The following is a 23,917-nucleotide window of genomic DNA, read 5'->3' on the forward strand; positions in this document are numbered from 1 at the left end:
TGCACGGTAATGCTGATGCCCTGTCAAGAATCCCTTGTCTAGTGGGGGAAAGTGCCAAGCCCCACGGCTTTAGGCAGAGGGGGGAGGTATGTAGCGTGGCTAAAGGGTGTCTAATCGACGGTAGATATGTGTCGCTTAGATGGCTTGCCGCTGTGATGTAACCATAGCTTCCTATATGTCTGTCAGGACCTGTGGTGATGTCAGACCACATGGCTAATCATGTGATGGGTTACTGGGTGTGGTTAGCTCTATATAAGACAGGCTAATGTTTAACACAGTGGGATATGTGTGGAGGTGCTAGCCTCCAGTGTGTTAAGGCTCCAGCACTGAGCCTGAAGGAATGGACACTTGTTTTTTCCCTTTTGCCTGAGTTAAAGGCTATTTGTTTTCCTGTTGATGCTAAACTGGTTTATGAAGCAATAAACCTTTGAACTTTTGTTGGAACCTGCCTCCTAAGTGTCAGCCGTCGCACCTGAGTGAGTGAAATCCCTACAACCCCCATAGCAGTAGATACAAACGATTTCCTGAATTTCTCCTTCTTGCACCTTAGTAGGATTAGACGGCTGCCTGTTGTGCTCTTCTGCTTCAAGAACAGCTCGTATAGTGGGTGTGTATTATTATTCATTATAGTCCTACACTTCTTCTGAATTCTATCCTCCAATACCTCCTATTAATAACTCAATAGCTTGAGTTATGCCAGTGATTGCTAAGTTCTGGTTTATTCCAACAAAGTTGGGGACCAGTTCAAAGATGTATTTTGGGTAAAGTATAGTGTGTCTTGTTTCAAAATATTTTAAATAGTTGGAGTACATGCATTTATATTCATTTCTATAAGTTTAAACTTTAGGATCTGATTCATCTGTTATATGTCTACCTCTCAGAACTACTGTATGTTTCCCTTTGTTGGAAAGTTTTATGGTTATCTTGTCACTTTCAGTAGCTCAAGCTTGTTTTTAATTTGTAGAGTTGATCTTTTCTATCACAACAATGGCATGAATATGAGACTTGACAGACCACATTATAAGTATTTCAGGGTGCTATCAATTGTGTAACAAAGTATGCACTGCGACACTCCTTCGAATAATAGCAGAAACCACAAAACATATCTGAACAAGTATCAAAGACTGACCATCACTTCCAAACAGAAAATTGGTGTGAACAGGTGCAAGCTCAAAGAAGCCAACTCCATATATAACTAACAAATAAAGCTGCACTCTTTAGTGCTATAGTATGCAGACATGAAGTACATACAAAATTTAATTGCATTACTGCTCTAGAAAATAAATTAAAATGAAGATACTTAGCGCATAAATTGGCCAATTCATATTTGCCAAGCAGCCAACGTCAAAAGCGATCCTCCTTGCTGGGAACCTAACCTAATGATACCTCTCCTGGGCTGAATAGCCTATAATTATATGAGTAGCTATGATCCTGCTGTGATTAAAACCATCATAGGCTGATGGGTGTAGTGCTCGGTCAGAGAGCCTACGTATAAATATCAAAGACTTACCATCATTTCTAAAAAGAAAACTGGTGTGAAAAGGTGCGAGAGTACCCACCTTCAAATATAACTAACAAATAAAGCAGCACTTTGCAATGATATAGCATGCAAACATGAAATATATGACACAAGAATTGCATTACTGCTCTAAAAAATAGATCAAATTGAAGATACTTGGCACACAAATTGGCCAATTCATGTCTGCACAGCAGCCAACAACAAACCAATCCTCTTTGCTGGGAACCTAACCTAATGTTAGCTTTCCTGGGCTGAATAGGCTACAATTATTAGGGTAGATATGCTACTACTGTCACTAGCAAGTGGGAAGACCAAGGCTAAGCATCTGATTGGTGCATCTAATTCATGTACCATTTCTGGGGTGGCTGAGGGCTGATGTCTTTAGTCTGGGAGAGGGCCAATATTCATTGCCCTTTCCTAAGCTATTAAAAGTAGCTCACACCTGTCTGTTTAGCCTTTGCAGGTTATTGAATATAAGGGAGACCTCACATCATCAACCTTTATGGCTATTGGCTAGTTACCAGAGTAATAACATCAGCCCCCACCCTTAAGCTTTCCCACTGCTGGTTATGAAAATTAAGGGGGGGGTTAACTCTGGTAACCTGTTACCTGAGTTCATAGCCTTCGGGTCTCAGGTTGCTTGAGTGTCGGACTGTTGAGTCCTGAGTGCAGGACTCGTGGTCGATCATCAGTCCAGTACTGGCACTTGCAAAGTAAGAGAAACAGTTGCTATGAACTCCAGTGACCTTACTGCACTTGTTAATAAATAAAAAAGTGAATAATTATACTCCATATTCCGCAGCACTTTACAATTAAGCGGGTAAATGAAAAAAATGGTGTGAGGTCAACCATAAATTTCATAATCAGTTGAGGGAAAGCCAACATTTGGGGACTGATGATATTATTCTGGGAACGGGGCAATAACCATAAAGATTATTTACTTGTTATTATAGGCATAAATTTGAATCTTTATTTATTATTACGGGTATTTTTGGGCTCTATTTCTTTGCGTCTTCCCTCCGGTTCCACTCATTTGGTGATTTTCATTGTCTGTCTACCCTTTTTTTGCTCTTTATTTTTTACTTGAACTATATTAATGTTTTAATATTTTTGCTAATAAATATAATTGTAATTACAACCTGGTCCTTTAAGTGTATTTTTCTCTATATGATCAAGCTTTTCTATTGTACTGAACCTATTTCACAATCAAATCCCCTTTTTTGGGCACGTGTGTTAGGATTGGCAGATTGCACTAAATAAATTTAATAGTAAAGCGCAATCGCAACACGGGGTCCACCGAGCAGAGATGTTAAACTGCTGCTAATGTGAATAATGACGGAATACACAGTGAGGGATTGCTTGCACACACTGAGTTAAACGCCACAGTGTGAACAGCAAGTGAACTGCACTCACATACAGAAACAAAGCAGAAGCTCTGCAATGGAGCTGTGTCACTCGCAAACAAAAACTGAGCAGAAAGGCAAACAGTAAAAGGCAAACAGTGGTCACACAATCAGCAAACAAGCTCAAACAACTCCTCTTCGGAGGTGTCAGAATTCTAATTCCTAAACACCAACCTTGAATCCAAACAGACAATCTCCTCTCCAAGAAACTGGAATTCTATTGGCTTAGTGCCGACCCTGAGCACATGCTGATAAAGACTACACTGGTGCTATGTCCCATACATACATGTAACAATATTGATACTAGCGTGCCCATGTGCACCTCTGAGACCATTTTGTAAGTGCAGCTCATGTACAGTTGGACAGGACCTTGCTTGTGAACCAATCTGGATCAGACACATCACCAGAGCAGCTGACGACTGACCACCAATGAGATTCCGTCACATCACGAGCATGCTCAGTAAGGTGATTTCTGGAGTGTCTGTTCGTCGCTACCTACCGCTGGTTACCTTAGACTTGGCTGAAGAGCCAGCTGTAACCAGATGAACAACACGAGCTTGAGCAAGATGCTGGGACTGACATCTATGCCCAGCAGCACCCACAGCGGCCAAAGTTGAATGGGAGACTACTGATGCAGACAAGTCTTTGGATCTACCCTATGCAGCGGGAGAATCCCAGCGCCTAACAACATGTGCCTCTACCACCTGACACTGTGTGTTGTTATCCACATATATGTTTTATAGCAATGACTATGCAGAGAGGAAGTGGGGAGAGCACCTTATCGTCTCTCAAGCCGAAGTTCACTAGAGCAGAAGTTGCCGTTGCCTGCACAGAAGATACCTGAATGCGGTGCCTATAAAAGGGAGGAAACGGTAAGGATTGTGGAGGAGTGCAGGCACGGGATTTCGGTGCTACAACTGATGTGCATGGGAGGGGTACAAGAATATAAGATTTCTCAACAAGAACGCTAATATGAGGCAAACAGGTAGGACTAATTTAACATTTCTATCACATATATGCCCATATTATAAGGTCATATAAATCCCAGGAGATGGCAGATTCCCTTTAATATTACCAAAGGATTTTGGGTCACAATGTAGTGCTCAGTGTCAGAAATCTGGGTTTGTGTCTTAGGTCTTGGGTCTTCCAGGAAGCAATGACCCCAAACATACTTCAAGAAGCACCCAGAAATGGATGGAAACAAAGCGCTGCAAAATTCTGAAATGGCCAGTAATGTGTCCGAATCTACAGTCGTGTTCAAAAGTTTACATACCCAGAATTTTTTTTTCTTGGCTTTTTTTCAGAGAATATAAATAATAACACTAAATCGTTTTCTCCACTCATGGTTAGTGGTTGGGTGAAGCCATTTATTGTCAAACTACAGTTTGTTTCTCTTTTTAAATCATAATGGCAACCCAAAACATCCAAATGACCCTGATAAAAAGTTTACATACCCTGGTGTTAGAGGGGGCAATACACAGTATTAAGAAATGGGTTATCTAAACTTTTGATCAGGGTCATTTGGCTTTCTTCTGGCGACTTGACCATGCAGCCCATTTTTCTTCAAATGCCTCCTTATTGTGCATCTTTAAACAGCCACATCGCTAATTTTCAGAGAGTCCAGTATTCCAGCTGATGTTATTTGTTGGTCTTTCTTTGCATCCCAAATAATATTTCTGGTATTTGTCACAGGTCACAGGTGAGGATGTTACCTTTAGTAGCCATTCATACCCATTTGTGTCAACTTCTGTGCATGTTTTTAGGCCAAAATCACCAGGATGTGTGAACTTTTGATCAGGGTCTTTAGGATGTTTAGATGCTGGTTGATGGTTATAGGAAATGATTGATTGCAGTTAATTATTCCAAAGAGTGTGCGTCCAAATATTAAGTTGAGGGTGCCAACAATGTTACTGGGTCCATTTTGGGGTTTTGTGTGCAACTATGTCCAGTTTGCATTTTTTTTTATTTTTTGTGTTGTTCCAATACATGCAAAGGAAACAAACATGTGGGAGAAATATTTCATTTTCTGTAATAATTTCAATAGTGCCACCGATTTCGGCCATGACTATATGTGTCCTTTGTTTCTCCCCTTTGTGGGAGTAGTCTAGCAGTTCCAGATATTTTAGCCTGGTTCATCAATTGTGACTTTGTAAAAAGTCACACAATTTAGTGTAATTTTTAAGTATATTGGTTTTGTGTCACAAAACTAGTGCAAGACAGGAAGGAAGCACATTTTTGACTGTGCACCAAATTCAAGAACCATGTGCCATTTTGTTGAATTTGATTCCAAAAAAGGCTACTAATACCACAAGACATAAATAGAAAGTGACTTAAATATAAACTATGATTCGGAGGCTTTTTTTCAATATGAACTATCTCATTCAGTGAATTTAGAGGCGTATATACAGTATTACCAGTCATTAACCTGACTGTGGTCTAATGGTAACTGCTGATCTCCAGTGAACCTGGAGTCTACTGACCACCACTGTACAAGGTATGATAATTTCCTTGATAAATTGTGATGTGATGTCATAACCACTGGTCATTATGAGAAAATCCACTTAACCATGAAAAATGATAATTGCCCACTCTTTGATGATTGACCAGTGTAGGAACTTGTGCCTGGAAAATGTTTTTTTTGCTAATTGCAAAATGTTCAAATTCATGAATTCATGTGGAACAACTAATTTCAGAAACATCAACTTGAACTCGATCCTCCTTGGATCAATCCGCTCATGTCTACTTCAAAGCCCTTAATTGCCCAGAAAAGATCTCTAACACTATAAGGTCTCCTAGGGTGGCTTGTAAAAAAATACTTAATTTATAAAACAAAAAATGTCAATACAAAAATAATTTTTGCACTCCCGTTGTGAAAAAGCCACGGCTTCTTCCGAATACATCTCTTTTGTATAAACACCTGCAACATCTGCACCCAAAAAGAGATAATTTTTGGACTGTTTATACAATTAAAAAACATAAAAATTCAGTTAGTGTTGTGTGTTGTTAACAGGAAACTGTCAGCAGGTTTTTGCTATTTCAATGAAGAACAAGAGTCTGATTACAGGGATGTCTCACTTATTAGTAAATTGTACATTCAATACAATCAGGATTTAATCAATATCATATTAACACTAAAAGACTACATCTCATGTGCCAGGCAGTTAGGTTAATCTGTGTAACCCCACCCCCATCACAGATTAGTAGCTTGCTGACTACTCACAGTGTATACAGGAAGCTGCCAGTCAAGGGTGTGGGTGGGGCTATGCACAGCCCAAAAGTCTTAGCTCTGCTAGATATACAGTTCTGGCAAAAATTAAGTGACCACCACATCAAAACCCTGTCATGGCCGCCCAATCTCCAGACCTGAACCCCATTGAAAGCCTCTGGAATGTAATCAAGAGGATGAAGGATAGTCACAAGCCATCAAACAAAGAAGAACTGCTTACATTTTTGCCCCAGAAGGAGTGTGAAAGACTGGTGGAAAGCATGCCAAGACGCATGAAAGCTGTGATTAAAAATCATGGTTATTCCACAAAATATTGATTTCTGAACGCTTCCTAAGTTAAAACATTAGTACTGTTGTTTAGGAACTTGTTTTCTTTGCAATATTTGAGGTCTGAAAGCACTGGGTTTTTGTTTTTTTCTTAATTTGGACCATTTCTGAAAAAAAATCCAAAATGTATTGCTTGGCACTTCGGAGACATGTTGTCAGACGTTTATAGACTAAAAGAACAATTTATATTTTACTCAAAAATATACCTACAGTATAAAGAGAAAAATCAGACAAACTGAAAATTTTGAAGTGGTCTCTAAATTTTTGCCAGAGCAGTACATCAGAAAAACATGAATTCTATCAAATCTACACTAAGCAGCCCAATAAATGATATATCACTGGAATCAGGCTTTCTTGCCCTATATTATGCTGCTCTTCTGACCAATCCCCTTTAAGCAGGCTGTTAGTTACTATCTGTTTTTATGTGGTGAGGTCACTTTGATATTGCTGAGGTTGTGTTTTCATTATAGAGCCTTAAAAGTGTAAAAGGGTTCAATACAGTTCTATGAGACCTCAGAGTCGCATATATCTTTTCTGGGCAATCAAAGTCTTAGCAGTACTGTTGATTCATATCAAATTGAATTGCTTGGAAACAAAAGAACAAGTCAAGTAAAGGTAAACTAGACAACATATCCAGGGTAAGAAATAAGAAGATCCTTGTAAGGCTCCCCAAAGAAGCCGGATTTTGGTTATATATAAGGATTTTTTTGATTTGGTGGTTTAGATTATTATAATACTTGTTCTGGAACTCCCTAGCACCTTCTAGTACCTTATTCTCGACTGATACTGTTTGATATTTGCTCACTATTTTGTGCATTTTTGTTTATTTTTCAATTATTTTTCATTTACGTTTTAGTAATAAATAAAAGAATAACAAGTCATGTTATAAGAAACAATGGTTTAATAGTAGGGGTAGGGAGATGGACATGAATATCGAACTATAATATTTACATTAGAGATTATTGTAGAAATGTTTAGTACATAATAACTTCTATATAAATACATGAGAAATAAAAAAAAAATCAAGGTGTCATATGCAACTAATTAGAATTATAAAGAAGTAAATCAAATTGATTCCTAATTTTCTAATTGTATGCAATATTGAAAAATAATCTTTTTTTTTTTAACTTGGTTTGTGCTTTGTGTATTCAATGTCCTTTCCTCTTGACCACTTAACCATTATATAAACAAATGCAAAACATGTTGCTAATGGCTAGTCCGTCTCAAAAGCCACTAAGCACACCTTCTCTGACATACAAGCCTTGATTTCAGTAATTTTATTTAGCATGAAAGTTAGGCATGAGGGAACTGAACTGCCCCTACTTGTTTCTAATTCACAGTCACACACACTCTTCAGGTCCTGCACCTCCCTATCACTTAAATCTATGTACTATTATTTAGAATCTGAGACAATCACTCCCATTTTCTATGTTCTTCATTGCTTTCTAACCTTATCTCTAATGTTGAGCAATGCATTCTGACATCAATTAGATCTTTTCTAATTTGCTGGCTCTGGTGTACAACTCTTCTTTACTGAAATAAATGTAAAAACAAAACTGCACATAGTAGCCTCAACTGTCAGGATGGCATACATGAACATGTTACATATAAACCTGCATTTTCTACTGAATGCCCAGAATGAATCTTCCCATACTTGATCTGTAGGGATAGAAACTCCCAAATCTAACCAGTGGCAACAATCTTAAAACAATGGTAGGATCTGCGGTGCCTCGGCAAAATGCTTTTTTTTTTCAATACACAATTTTGAGCATAGATGTAAATTATAAAACATATTTTTATTTAAATACTATATATTTAGATATAATCATTATGTAGAAATACTCCTTTAGTCTTTTATATCCAAGTGGTATTCAGATATATCAGTACAGTAAAGCAACATACTAAGATCTTCAACCAATTTAAACGATGTCAGCTCCAAATGTCAGGAAAGTTCAAGATAACAGCAGGCACTGGGTCCTGGTCTGTAAAATATAGTTTGTTTGATCTGTAAAATATAGAATGGCTCATATATCTCAAACGCCTGATAGGATAATTAATGAAAATTCATTTTTCATATATAATAATCACATAGCTACATGCATCACTTTTGTTGATGAGCATAGGTACCAGTAATAATTCAAATGTTACATTTCCGTGAGGATAATGCCAGGGAGCTTTCAAAGTTTTTCTATACCTGTTAACACAATATGGCCTATTTATTATATGTGGTGACATTGTTACATACAATAAAATATTTATATTTTTTCCATTTTACGATGGTGTCATTGTAGAAAGAAGGATTGCTATGATATAAGCAGGATGCTTTTGTAATGGTTTTTCGGGACATCTATGTGATTAAAGTGCATGGGTATGTTTTGGTTGATCAAATATTTTTGCATAGCAGGTTGACCATTTACCTTCAAAGGTCGATATGTCTCAATTCTTTCAATTTAAAATCCGAGTTTGAAATTGCCCCCCACATATGTATTCTGTAGAAATAATCAAACTGTCAATAAACTGCATTATGCCGCACTGTTTGTTTTTGTAGCTATGACATGTTTAAAAAAGGAAAATGTGGAAAATAAATGAATCTCTCTAAATGAAGTCATTGGAAAAAAATGTTGGTATACCTGCCTAAAATTTTTTTGTATGTTTTGTATGGAAATATAATGTAAAAAAAAGAAGACTGAAGTTATGATTCAACATAAACAAGAAACTAGGAACCATTATTTTCCAGTACGTTTTATTTTATTAACTTTTGATTTAAAATGAAAAAATATTTCTGAAGAACATCTGTTTTGATATTGCCAATTTATATAGGGCTATTGGTATGTAGAACAATAAAAAAGTCTATAGGATTGATTGTTTATTAATTATGAAAATATAAATTATACTTTATTGAACAGATTTTTGGGATAAAACTATATTTTGAGTTGCTATAGATTTCACTAAGTAGATATGAGGGCAAATGTCTTAATGCACACCATCTCAAACAGGCTACAGCATGTTGTTTTAGGACACATCAAGCCATGGATGAATTATTTTCATCCAACCATGAAATAAATTCATTCTCCAGTTGAAGTATTTGCCCAGGTCCTCTCTTTTTTAATTTGATTGTGTACTGGTGTTCCTTCTTAAAGAGGAATCCACTTTTAGATTACTCCTAATTAATATAATTAATATGTTTTATTCTTATTTTTCTAATCATTTGGAGACCATTTATATGTTAAAGGCAAGACAATAACTCACTGAAAATGTATTTTTGGGTCGAAGCAATGAGTCTGATCTTATGATGAGTCATGTTCCTCTGATCCAAGATGTTCACCTTAAGAAGATATTTAATTACAACTGGGAGAGTTGAGTCTATTGACGATGATGGGATATTTTTAACACTTTGAGGCAACAATAGGCATTCTGATTATGAAATTAGTGCTCGTAACATACCTACAGTCAGCACTGGGGTTTTTTCAGACTTAATATGTTTTTTTCGACTCCCTTTTCCATCACTAACCACACCCTTCAGTGATGTCTACTGTCCCATTAATGTTTATACTGCAGCTGGAATTCTCTGCCAGATCCACAAAAAGCCCATTTATTAGACGGTTACTCAAGGGAAATATTTCTAAAGAATAGAGCATCATATACAGATTACCTTATTTTTTTCAGTCAGCCTCCAGAATATCTGTGACGCTCCCTCAGCAGCTAAGGAAATAGCACAGATACTCTCATCTCTCCAGTTTTAAGATCAATTATCAAAAGTCATAAGTTATAAGTTATGGTTTCAGATTAAACCAACAAATAAAGTAGTACTCTGTAGCTCTATAGCATGCAAACATGAAATGTATGAAATTTGAATTGCATTACTGCTCTATAAAATTTGAAAAATTGAGAATATTTAACACATAAATTGGCCAATTCATGTGTACCCGGCAGCCACGATAAGGCGATTCTCGGTGGGGAATCTGCCTAATGTGAATCCACTCACATTAGAATTCACATTAGGCAGATTCCCAGCAATGAGAATCGCTGATCGGGTAACAGATTACTGGGAGGGGCTGGTGAGGACCCAGCAGTCATGGTCCACAATGGCCCAAATGACAACGTTAGAGGTAGGTGGAAGGTTCTTAAAGATGATTTCAGGGAATTAAGCTGCAAGCTTAAAGCAAGGACCTCCAAGGTGGTATTTTCTGAAATACTGCCTGTACCACGTGCCACGCCAGAGAGGTAAAGGGAGATTAGGGAGGTTATTAAGTGGCTAGAGAATTGGTATAGGAAGGAGGGGTTTGGGTTCCTGGAGAACTGGGCCAATTTCTCAGTTCTACGCTAGGGATGGGCTGCACCTCAATGGGGAAAGTGCAGCTGTGCTGGGGGAGAAAATGCCTGGAAGGTTGGAGGAGTGTTTAAACTAGGGATTGGGGGGAGGGTATTCATTTTATAGGAGGGGAAGATAGTGCAGATAGAGACCTGGGCACAAATAATGAAATTAGGGGTGGGGGTGGCATGGGGGTGGGGTTAGAACAGTTAATAATTTAAGAAATAGAGGTACAGAGAGATACATAAAGTGCATGTATGTTAATGCCAGAAGCCTTGCCAACAAAATGGAGGAACTAGAATTCATTTTGTTGGAGCATAATTATGACATGGTAGGGGTATCTGAGACATGGCTGGATGAGAGCCATGACTGGGCTGTTAACTTACACGGCTATAGTCTGTTCAGAAATGACCGTACAGATAAGCGAGGGGGAGATGTGTGTCTATATGTAAAATCATCCTTAAAACCTATCCTGCGTGATAATATATGTGAATCTAATGAAAATATAGGGTCCCTGTGGGTGGAGATAAGGGGAGGGGGAAAAATAATAAATTATTATTATTATTATTATTTATTTATATAGCATCATTGATTCCATGGTGCTGTACATGAGAAGGGGTTACATGCAAATTACAGATATCACTTACAGTAAGCAAGCTAACAATTAGAGACTGATACAAAGGGGTGAAGACCCTGCCCTTGCGAGTTTACATTCTACAGGATGGTGTGGAAGGAGACAATAGGTTGAGGGTTGCAGAAGCTCTGGTGTTGATGAGGCGGTAGCTTTGATAGTGGTGAGGAGGCAGCGGGGTCAGTGCAGGCTGTAGGCCTTCCTAAAGAGGTGGGTTTTCAGGTTCCATCGGAAGGATCCGAATGTGGTTGATAGTCAGATGTGTTGGGGCAAAGAATTCCAGAGGATGGGGGATATTCAGGAGAAGTCTTGGAGGCAGTTGGGTGAGGAGCGAATAAGTGTGGAGGAGAGAAGGAGATCTTGGAAGGATTGGTGATTAAGTGACGGAAGATATCGGGAGATTAGTTCAGAGACATATGGAGGAGACAGGTTATGGATTGCTTTGTAGGTTAGTATTAGTAAATTGAACTGGATACACTGAGGGAATGGGAGCCAATGAAGAGATTTGCAGTGGGGGGAAGCAGAGGAATAGCAAGGATAGAGATGAATTAGTCGGGCAGCAGAGTTAAGGATGGACTGGAGAGGTACAAGGGTGTTAGTAGGGAGGCCACAGAAAAGGATGTTGCAGTAGTCAAGGCGGGGGATGATGAGGGCATGCACAAGCATTATAGTAGATTGACGGTTGAGGAAAGGATGGATTCTGGAGATATTTTTGAGCTGGAGGTGACAGGAGGTGGAAAGAGCTTGAATGTGTGGTTTGAACGACAGGGCAGAGTCAAGGGTTACTCCGAGGCAGCAGACTTCCAGTACGGGAGAAAGCGTGATGTTGTTAATTGCAATAGATAGGTCAGGTAAAGAAGATCTATTAGATGGAGGAAAGATGATGAGTTCAGATTTGTCCACATTGAGTTTGAGGAAGCCGTTTGTTATAATCCCCAAAAATAATGGAAGCAACAGAGAATATATTTGTAAATCAAATACATGAAGCTGCGACTCAAGGAGAAGTCATTATCATGGGCGACTTCAACTACCCTGAAATACATTGGAGAACAGAAACCTGCACAATATATATTAGGTCTAGCAGTGTCCAACAAGAAGGGGGGTACTGCTAGACCTAATATATATTAACCAACAGGCCAGACCGCATATCAAATATAAGGGTTGGGGGTCACTTGGGGAATAGTGATAACAAAATACTAAGTTTTCATGTATCATTTAATAAGATGTGTAGTAGAAGGGTTACAAGTAGTAATGAGTGAACGTGCTCGCCACTACTCGGTACTCGCCTGAGTATCACTGTGCTCGGTGAGCACCGAGTATTTCCGGGATTATTCGTCGGGAGCTCGGGACTCCGTCCTGCAATTCTGGTGCTCTTTTGAGCACTAATGACAATGCAGGGATTGGCTGCCATGCACTGTAATGCCGCAGCCATCTTTGTTGTGGTATTACAGTGATTGGCTGGCCACACAGCGTCATCAGGTCTAAAAGAGACCTGGCACTGCCCTGCTCGCCGCATTCTGCTCTGGACTTAGGTAGTGTAGGGAGAGCTTCTGCCGAGATAGGGTCAGAATCGTCCTTTTAATAGTTAATGTGGGTCTGCTAGTGTTCAGTACACAAATCCTGAGAAACCAACAGTCCTTTTAAGGGCTCATTCGAGGGTCCTGAGATTGCAGAGCTTGGTAGGCAGGGGAGTCTATGTGCACATATCCACATCAGTGCAAGGCTTGCAGGCACTGTATGTGAGTATAAAATAAACATAGTCCTCTATGGAATATACCAAAGGAGGACAAGAAGTGAGGTAAACAATTGTAATAGAGTTAAAATTAATATTTCTTAATACAAATTCTAAAAATAATTAAATATACAATAAAACAGATAGTACAATGGGACCTCCAAAGATATAGGGGAAGGAAAAAAGGCCAGCAAAAATAATAATTTATGACAGAAATAATGGTCAATTATTATTAGTAGTTATTCTAGAAATAGTAATTATTAAATATAAATTCAATGACATTATCTAGAAATGGGGGATAGATGACAACCGACAGGCAGAATAATCAAAGCCCAGAAAACACTTCAATATTATTATGGACAATTACAGGACAAACTGCAATACTCAAGATGTGCATAATAAATTCCCCTCCAAAGTGGTGGACGTTGGTATCCTAAAATTTCCAAACCTCAAAAAGAGAATTAGTAAGAGCCAAAATATGAGGCAAAAACAGCTAATGCTAAATTTAGCTTGTTAAAGGGACACTGTCACCCCCTCCAGCCATTATAAACTAAAAGAGCCACCTTGTGCAGCAGTAATGCTGCAGTCTAACAAGGTGACTCTTTTAGTTTTTGTTGGTGTTATTCCCACAATAAAGGTATTTATAAAGTAGCTCAAATACCTCTCTTTGTACCTGGAGGCGGGTCTAAAGCCTCCTCTTTGAAGCGCCCAACCGCCGTCAGTCATCTCTTCTGTGTTGATTTTCACCGCCCCCTCAGCGCTGTTATTGTCTGAAATCCTGCGCCTGCGCTCTGCTCTTCTGCCTTGCACAGGCGCATAGAGCATTTGCCGTCCTAGCGCTGGTGCCGGGTTCCGTTCTGCGCCTGTGCGGGCAGTGCGGCCACCCTGTTACTGAATCCCCGCCCCGCACTGTTATGCATTATGCACAGTGCGGGGCTGGGATTCCTGGGCATGCGCACTGCGCTTGTCAGACGCTCCCCAGGTCCCCCGCCTTTCAGCGTTGCCGGAATATACAGGTATCCTTGCCGGCGTTTGGAACAGCTTCACAGAACAACGCTGGAAGGTGGGGGACCTAGGGAGCGTCTGACAGTACATTTATTTGCTTGGTCACGCTGCAGACTACAGCCAGGTCATTGTAATAGAAGAGAGTGCAAATCTTAGAATTTATTTATTTATTTTTGCCCCAGGCATCAGATGTGAGTGTGCCAAAAAATCTGTCCTTTTTTTTTGATGTTATCTAATATTTTGTAGTGTCTTATAACATTTTTGGACACCATTTTGCTGCCCCAAAAATCTGTAACTGGCCCAAAAATATTTAGCTACAGTTCTTAGATTTATCACTGTGAGTTATAAGCCACACGCATCGTATATCATTGCGCAAAATATCTTTCAATCTTAGTACTCCTTTTTTTTGGTCATAGCCAACTTGTTGACACAAGCTTGGTGTGGCCAAAAAATCAAGGCCACATTTAGATCAGTCTGTTATATCAAGCTGACGGATGGTATATCTGTGGTGGAAAAATCTTTTATTCGCAGGCATATGTTGCATAGTTCTGTCTGCTAGCCTTGTTCTACTCATTTTTTATTGTTTTCAAAAAATCACAAAAAACATATAAAAATATACAGTCTGTTATCTGAGGCTGAGGCCTGGTGTATCTATGGTGGAAAATTTTTTATTGGCAGGCATACATTGCATAGTTCTGTCTGCTAGCCTTGTTCTACTTATTTTTTAAAAAAATTACCAACAAACATAAAAAAATACAGTCCGTTATGTCAGGCTGAGGCCTGGTGTATCTGTGGTGGAAAAATCTTTTATTGGCAGGCATACATTGCATAGTTCTGTCTGCTAGCCTTGTTCTACTCATTTTTTATTTTTTTCAAAAATTACCAGTAAACATAATAACAAAATAAATACAGTCTGTTATGTCAGGCTGAGGCCTGGTGTATCTGTGGTGGAAAAATCTTTTATTGGCAGGCATGCGTTGCATACTTCTGTGTCCTAGTCTCAAAAACTCACAAAAAACATAAAAATAAAAATATACAGTCTGCTACCTGAGGCTGAGGCCCGGTGTATCTGTGGTGGAAAAATCTTTGCTTAGCAGGTATACTGATCACATATAATTTTTCTACAAATAAATCAATTTGTATTGAGATTTTCACATATTTCAGTAGTCCATTTAAAATGGGCAAGGCAAGTGGCAAGGGATGGAGAAGTGGACATGAAGATGATGGTGCATGCAGAGGACGAGGCCGTGGCTGAGCTGAAAGTGATCCACAGCAAGACCCACATGTTCACACTCGACCTTCCGGTCCCAATTTCTAGGGGACCGCAGCACACCACTATTGAAGCCAGAGCAGTGTGAAACGGTTGTTGGTTGGATAGCAGATAATGCTTCCAGTCTCTTAGCCACCACCACCACCATGTTTTCCACACGGTCAAGTCTGAGTAGCCGTGATTGTGGATCAGATATTGCTCACCCTGATCCTCCTTCCTCCTACCCTGCTGAGTGCCCTGAGACAACTGATCCCACACTTGGACACTCTGAAGAGCTGTTCACTTTTCCCTTTAAAGATTCTGGTCTCTCTTCTGGTCAACTTGAAGTGGGGCTAGATCAGATCGCATGTAGCAATGTCCAAACATTTCAACAGCCACGGTCACATGAAGGTGATTTTGGGAAAGTATCACAAGAGGTGGACAATGATGAGACACAATTGCCAGAAAATAAGGAGGAGCAGGGTGCGGATGTGGAAGACCAGGTGGTGGATAACATAGTTATTGACCATGACCCAACCTGGCAGGAGGACATGCAGAGCGAAGACAGCAGCACACATGGGGAGGAAGGCATATCACCTCAATAGGCAGGAAGAAGCAGTGTGGTGGCCACAGACAGAAGGCGTGCATCCATTCCCTGTAACACTAGCATGATGGAAGTTGCCATTCCAACTGTTAGATCTTCCCAGTCTGATTACTTTTTAAAGACTCTGCCGATAACCCCAAACAGGCCATTTGCAGCTCTTGCCATGCCCGCATCAGTGGGGGAAGCAAGACTACCAGCCTGACCATCACCAGCATGATTAGGCAAAGGGCTGCAAATCACAAAACTTTGTGGGCCAAACCCCAGGCTCCACCATCACTGTCTGCAGATGACAACACTGCTTCTTCCACTGTTTTAAACACAAACCACAAAGTCTATAGCGGGTTACTGGCTGAGAGCACAAAAGTGTCACTCCCCCTCTAATATTGACCACACCAATATGGCTGGCAGGGAAACTCCAAAAGACATTAAACACAGAAAACCGGAGTAAGAAAATCCCGAAACACATGTTAAAAAAACATATAAATTTCATTATTTTACCAATAAATAACAATAATCTGAAACATCAAATGCTATCATAGCACATATAAAACAGGAGAACATACAAATGAGAACCCGTAGGTATGCCAGCGGAACGGGAGTCTATTTATCCCGAAGAGGGCATATATAAGCCTAATATATTAGTCCTAGGAGCATGGAAGAGGAAACCCTCTTTGAAAAAGCTGACTGCGAAACGTGCGTCAGAGGGCCTGCCAGTGGTACAGGGAGAACTTTTCTGTTCCTGAATGGGTAAGCTATGACATTATACAATCCTATTGGGGCGTAATATGGAGGTGTACTTTTGCATGATTATATGTTTTATAGCCTGCTTGTGACTATGGGCTTCCTCTTCCATGCTCCTAGGACTAATATATTAGGCTTATACATGCCCTCTTCGGGATAATTAGACTCCCGTTCCGCTGGCATACCTACGGGTTCTTATTTGTATGTTCTCCTGTTTTATATGTGCTATTATAGCATTTGATGTTTCAGATTATTGTTATTTATTGGAAAAATAAAGAAATTTATATGTTTTTTTAACATGTGTTTTGGGATTTTCTTACTCCGGTTTTCTGTGTTCTTCCACTGTTTTGCGTAGAAGCCAATCCCCAGTTTACTGTGCCTGTGAAGATGCTTTGGGCCCTGCACCTGTTGTTGCCCACACTTAACCAGCACCATCATCAAGCCCATCCACGTCCTTGTCCCAGCGCAGCCTCAGTTGTCTATACCCCAGTTATTGGAACAAAAGCGGAAATACCCAGCAAATGCCCCACAGTCCATAGTACATAATTCGTATATTTCTCATCTGCTTGCTCTTGAAATGTTGCATTTTTGGCTCGTTGAGATGGAAGCTTTCCACAACCTGATGGCGGCAGCCGTCCCAAGGTACTCAGTCCCCAGTCATCACTATTTCTCCCGGTGTGCTGTTTCGGCATTACACTAGCATGTGTCCCACATCTAACCACGGACATGTGGACAAGTGCTTGTGGGAAGGGATGGTACATCTCACTGACGGCACACTGGGTTAACATAGTGGAAGCCGAGAGCCAGTCGGACCTTGAGATGGAACACATCCTCCCCACACCGAGAATTGCAGGCCCTACATCAATCAGTGTTGCCCCCACAGTCAACAGCTCCTGCACCTCCTCCTCCTCTTCAGCCTCCATCTCTAAAATTAACACATCAGTCAGAAGCTGGAAGCACTGCAGTGGTGCCTCAGCCAAGTGGCAACAGGCTGTGCTGAAGCTAATCTGCATAGGTGACAAACCGCACAATGCAGAAGAGTTGTGGACAGCACTGAAAGAGCAGTCAGATATTTGGATGACACCGCTGAACCCTACAGCCAGGCATGGTCATGTGTGACTATGGCCAAAACCTGGTGGCGGCTCTGAGGCAAGGTGAGCTCACACACGTATCTTGCCTGGCCCATGTGTTTAGCCTCGTCATTCAACATTTTCTGAAAAGCCACCCGGAGCTGCCGGATCTGCTAGTGAAAGTATGCCATCTGTCTGCCCATTTTAGAAAGTCAGCTACAACTTCAGCAGCCCTTGCCATGCTTCAGCAGCATTTGCAGCCTCCGGCTCACTGACTGGTGTGTTATGTCCCCATTGTGTTGGAACTCTACACTGCATATGTTGGAAAGGCAGTTGTTGACTACCAGCTTCAACAAGGCCGTCGATATTCAGTTCAGACTCCACACATAAGACATCTGGAGTGGACATGGATGTCAGACATATGCACCATACTCCAGAATTTTGAGGACTGCACCAAGATGGTGAGCGGTGATGACGCCATAATTAGCATCACTATGCAAGTAGAGGAGCTGCGGAGACACCATCACGTGTTTCTCAACGCAGGCAGTGAATAGCCAGGCCTTTCCCCGGGAAGGAACAACCAAGGGAAGGGCAGCATCCAATAAAGGAAAACATCCAATAAAGGAAAACCACCTATGCCAAGCATGGTATCCATCCACAGACAGCTTTTTTTTTTTTTTTTTTTTTTTTTTTTTCCTCAGATGGGAAGTTCCACAGTCAGGTAACCAAAACTATAAGGAACTCATCTCCCAAAACAGCGTGCCACACACTTAGTGCCACCGCCATTCCCATCATCATTGGAAAACACACAAAAAATGTTTTAATTAACAACCAAAAACCACTTCAAGATACATTAACAAAATGTTTCCACTTTTTAGTCTTCCAAATTCCCTCTGCATCCACCTCCCCTCTCCTCCTCTGATCACATACAAAGCAAAAATACAATTTTCCCAAAATAATTTTTATACAATTTTTAACCTCAATATCCTTCCTTTTAAACACATACACATTCCTCACATCCCACAAAACCTCTTTTATACATGCCATCATCAACCACAATACTCTCTCCTTCTCCCCACACATACCCAATCCAAACATAAAGAGCTCAAAAGACAACAGATTTACCTCACACAGCTCCTTACACAAACGACCCAGACCTGCAATCACACTTCTAGCATACTGACAATTCCAAAACAAATGCACCACACTCTCACTCCCACCACATCCACTCCTCGGACACCTCTCACTCCTCACTAAACCCCGATTTTTCAGAAACTCCCTCACTGGCAACACCCCATGCAATGACTGCCATACAATCTCACTCTGCCTATTTGTCATACCATTCACACGTACCTTCTTCCATACTTTCTGCACATCATCCCCTCTTACCATTTTAAAATCTGGCAAGAACAGCCTATGGGCTCGTCCTACAATAATGTCACATTCCATCTCTCTACACTCAATCATCTTATATGCAGCTTTCTTCTTTTCTAACAATCTCACATCCACATCACACAGTTCATACTTCACTAGAAATTTGTAAACCCACACATACCACACAGGAACCTCAAAAGCCACTGGGCTCCTAAGATCTCTTTCACGCCATTTCAAACGAAACAAGAAATTTCCAAACAAAAACCTGCACATACATGCATACTTCCCATCCATCCTAATCACACCTAGTACAAACACCATAATATTCACGCCGAAAAAAACATTCAAATTTGGGAAACCCAGTCCCCCCTTATCCAAACTCTTCATAACAATCTCTCTCCTCGCACGCTCCATACATGAACCCCAAAAAAAGACAAACAAAACCCTATTTAATCTTCTAATACACATATAGCTTGGTGGAAAAACCATCGCAACATACAAAAAAATAGGTAACACAACACTCTTAATAACTAAAATTTTACCAAAAAACGTAAGATCCCTCAAACTCCAAAAATTTAACTTACGCTCCACTCTCTCTTTCACATCCACCCAGCTTTCTTCTCCATCCAATTTCTCTGAAAATTTCACACCCAAAACCTTTATCGATCCACTCACCACATTCACTCCAACATCATCGCTCAGACTCCTTCCCCCAAAATTCTTACACTCACTCTTCTCCCAATTCACTTTAAAAGCAGATGCTCCACAAAAAATAGAAACCAACAACTTCACACGCCGTACCGAACACTCTGAATCACACAGCACACACACATCATCCATATAGCCACTCATCTTCCATTCTCTCCCCCCACCCCCGGGTACTTGCACACCCCGAATCACCTTATCTTTTCTTAACAAACATAACAAAGGCTCAATTGTGCAAATAAAAACGATAGGGGACAAAGGACACCCCTGCCGAACACCCGAAAATACATTTACTCTCCTCCCCACATTTCCATTCAACAACACACAACTATAAATATTCTTATACAAACTTCTCACTCTCTCAACAAACTCAGAAGGAAAACCCATCTTCACCAACACACTAAACAAAAAACCATGCGCCAATCTATCATACGCCTTCTCAAAATCCAAACTCAACACATACACCCCTTTCTTACGATTCATGCAGTCCCACAAACAATCTCTCAACATACACAAACTTCCATGTATTCGTCTTCCAGGTACCGCACAACATTGCTCCTCACCCACCACACTCCCAACCACGCCACGCATCCTGTTAGCCAAAAGTTTCGCATAAATCTTATAATCACAATTCAGCAATGTGATCGGCCTCCAATTTTTTAGATTTTTCAAATCACCTTTTTTTGGCAATAACACAACCACCCCTGCACGCATACCATTTGCCACCTCTGCATTCGCCCACATATACTTACATACATCCACAAAATCCTTCCCAATCACATCCCACATCACACGATAAAATTCCACCGGTAGACCATCCTCCCCCGGCGTTTTATTCAGCGCCATACTGCACACTACCTTCCATACTTCTTCACCCGTCACCTCACCCATCAAACTTTCCCTTTCTATCCTATTCAAACTATTTTCCAAAACACTCAGCACCTCACCCTCCAAACCTTCATCCCTCCATTTCACAGCATACAAATCATCATAAAACTTTGCCACTTCCTCACACAAGTCCGCGCCACTAACTTCATTTCCATCCATCCCATTCAAAACACTCATACTCTGTCTCTTCCCAAAAACTTTCTTAAAGAAAAACCGTGAACACTTCTCATTCTTCTCCAAATTCTCTAATTTGGCCCTATACACAATACTCCTCCCTCTTTCTAACAAAAAATCATTCACTTCTTTTTTCACTTTCACTAAATCTTCACTTACATCCATCCCTCCCGCCCTCAACTTATACAACAAACTCAATCTTGCATTTAAAAAAACAAACCTTTCTCTCTTTGCAGCCGCACACTTGTACCCGAGTTTTTTAAAAAAACTCTTGGTTTTCCATTTAACCCAATCCCACCATTCACACACATTTCTGAAATCGCTCCTGCACCCACACCACTCTGCATAATGTCTTTCATACTCCTCTCTCACCCCCCCTCCTTCCAGCAAACTCACATTCAACTTCCACACTCCTTTCCCAGCCACCTCATTAACATGAAAATCCAATTCACACTTCATACACACATGATCCGAAAAAAACACCCTCTCCTGTGCATAACTAACAGGAATCAGATTTTTTGAAACAAAACAATAGTCCAATCTAGACTCTACCCTCCCACTGTCAGAAAAAAACGTATTTAACAACGGAGTTATCTTGCATGCCCGCTGCATATCTTTTAAACCAAAATCACTCACCATATCCATTAACACTTTCCCTGACGCATCTACATTCACACTTCCCACATCACAGTTCATATCACCCACTATCACAACAGGCACTCTTCCTGGAATAAAAAACTTAATTTTTTCAAATAAAACTCTACGCTCCTGTTTATCCACAGGCGCATATACATTAATAACGCAAAAACGAACATTTCTAAACTCAAAATTAGCCAACACACACCTTCCAACCTCAATCACCATATAGTCACACAAACTCACATCATTTCCCTTCACCAAAAAACCCACACCATCATTTTTATTACAGGCACTCCCTGACCACACAGACACACCATGAGGCCATTCACTCCCCTTCACACTATCCACAATCCCACACTCCTGCAGACAAAAAATTCCTGCATTCTGGGTTGCAAAAAAATCCAAAATGGCTGCCCGCCGCCACCTGCTTTTAAAGACCCTCACATTTTGTGATATGAGTACAAAACCCATCACATACACAAAAAAATACTAAAAAAAACAACCTACGAACATGAGATTACTCAACTTACATGAAAAACAAAAAAACATTTTTAAAGGCAAATGCTATACACAAAATCACCTAGCTACTGAAATAATAGCACATATCTACACAGCACCGCCACTGTTCTCCTCCACCATCTGCGCTGAGCAGCTTTCAGAGCCGCTGACCTCCATACACTCCTCCACACGCGCCTTCTTCTGCCCAGCCTTCCTCTGGGGCCCTCCACCTTCATCACAGATTTCCCCACCACCCTCCCTGGGACACTTTCGACCTCCAGGCTCCTCTTCTGAGGAAAAAACGCCAATGCTTTCTGGATCAGAATCAAGAATCAACGACGCAGCCATCTCCTCCGCCCCAGAAGTGTCAAAATCCATCAAACCACCCAACTCCTCATCTTTGGTAACTGGGGCCTCCTTTTTTTTCTTTTTATTTTTAACCATAGCACGCTCTTCTTGCTTTGCGGCTCTCCAGAATAACTTGTCTTCCAGCTCCTCCTTCCTCCTTTCAGCCTCCTTGTCCTCCTGCCGTCTATCCCGCCGCCTCTCAACCATGGAGGGCGGAATTACCTCAGCGCTTTGCTGCGCAGATGCCTCGCTTTCCTCCCGCTTCCTCTCCTCCCGTTTCTTAACCTCCTCCTCTCTCTTTTTTTCCTCCTGCCTCCGCTCCTCCTTACGTTTTTTTTCTTCCTCCTCCCGCCTCTCCTCCTCTCTAGTTGGCCTCCTTGGCACACCATATGGACAGTCCTTATACAGGTGCCCTGTATTACCACACTGGTCACATTCACGTGGCATCGGACACTGAGCCGCTGCATGGCCTTCTTGCTTGCAGTTACGACAAACCATGCCTTTCTCACACGTATTCTGTAAGTGCCCAAATTGGAAACACTTCCTGCAGTATAGAGGCTGCCCTGCATACGACAGAAAGCCCCTATGACCCGCCACTGAAAAGTTCGCCGGGGGATGGGTGAAACCTCCCAAACAGCTTGGGTCTTTCCTCAGTTTCACACGAAACACATATTTACAATTAAAAATGCCCAAACAATTTCTCTGTTTCTCTCCACTTTTCACATATTCACAGTACCGAGCCAGGAACTGCTCCAGCAGCCTTACTTCTGTGTAAGGATTATACACGGTAACAGTCACAATTTTCTCCATGAGCCCAAACAGAGGCTCCACCCGCACTCCCCCCAGGCAGGGATCACCATCATGGCTTCTTAACCACTCGAAGACAGTTAGACAGCAAGGCTCACTCACAAAGGTAACGTCATATATACCTTGGTTGTGAAATTCATTCACACTGAAAATGTCAGTCCGATGAGCTCCAGCCTTTCCCTCCAGCAGGTCACGAACCACATACACCACGTTGTTTTTGGCACCATCCTCCACGACCACACGAATCGTATTCTTGATAATCATCTTCAGTCTTCACTGCCGATACGAATATCGCAGACGAAAATTAGCAGCACGCTGCAAAGAAATACTCGCACCCTCTGACTGCGACACAAGATCGCAGCCAAAAGGCCGAGAGACACTCCTACCCACAGACAGCTGATTCGGGGTGTTTGCCCCTCATCAGTGTGGAGTAGGAAACTGGCTATCAGGAGCAGTGCCTAGTAGAAAGACTATAAAGGCACGGATGATTGACCTCGTGGAGACCAAAACATCCAACACTGCGGAGACACCATCACGTGTTTCTCAACGCAGTGATCCAGAACACTGCCCCCAAATATGCAAATGCAAGTAGAGGAGCTGCGGAGACACCATCACGTGTTTCTCAATGCAGGCAGTGAATAACCAGGCCTTTCCCCGGGAAGGAA

General features: G+C 41.0%; 1 protein-coding gene across 1 annotated transcript; it reads right to left on the reverse strand.

Annotated features, from left to right (window-relative positions):
* Positions 1-22,205: 22,205 nt before the first annotated feature.
* LOC143817713 (uncharacterized) lies at positions 22,206-23,516 on the reverse strand. The gene has a single exon (XM_077299201.1). The coding sequence runs from the start codon at positions 23,514-23,516 to the stop codon at positions 22,206-22,208; it is 1,311 nt and encodes a 436-aa protein (XP_077155316.1).
* Positions 23,517-23,917: the final 401 nt, after the last annotated feature.

The sequence above is a fragment of the Ranitomeya variabilis genome, chromosome 3 (assembly GCF_051348905.1).
Source record: "Ranitomeya variabilis isolate aRanVar5 chromosome 3, aRanVar5.hap1, whole genome shotgun sequence".
NCBI classification, from domain to species: Eukaryota; Metazoa; Chordata; class Amphibia; order Anura; family Dendrobatidae; genus Ranitomeya; species Ranitomeya variabilis.

What these genes read in the sequence shown, in the direction of transcription:
- LOC143817713 (XM_077299201.1), bottom strand. Translation starts at nt 23,516, where the DNA reads ATGATTATCAAGAATACGATTCGTGTGGTCGTGGAGGATGGTGCCAAA.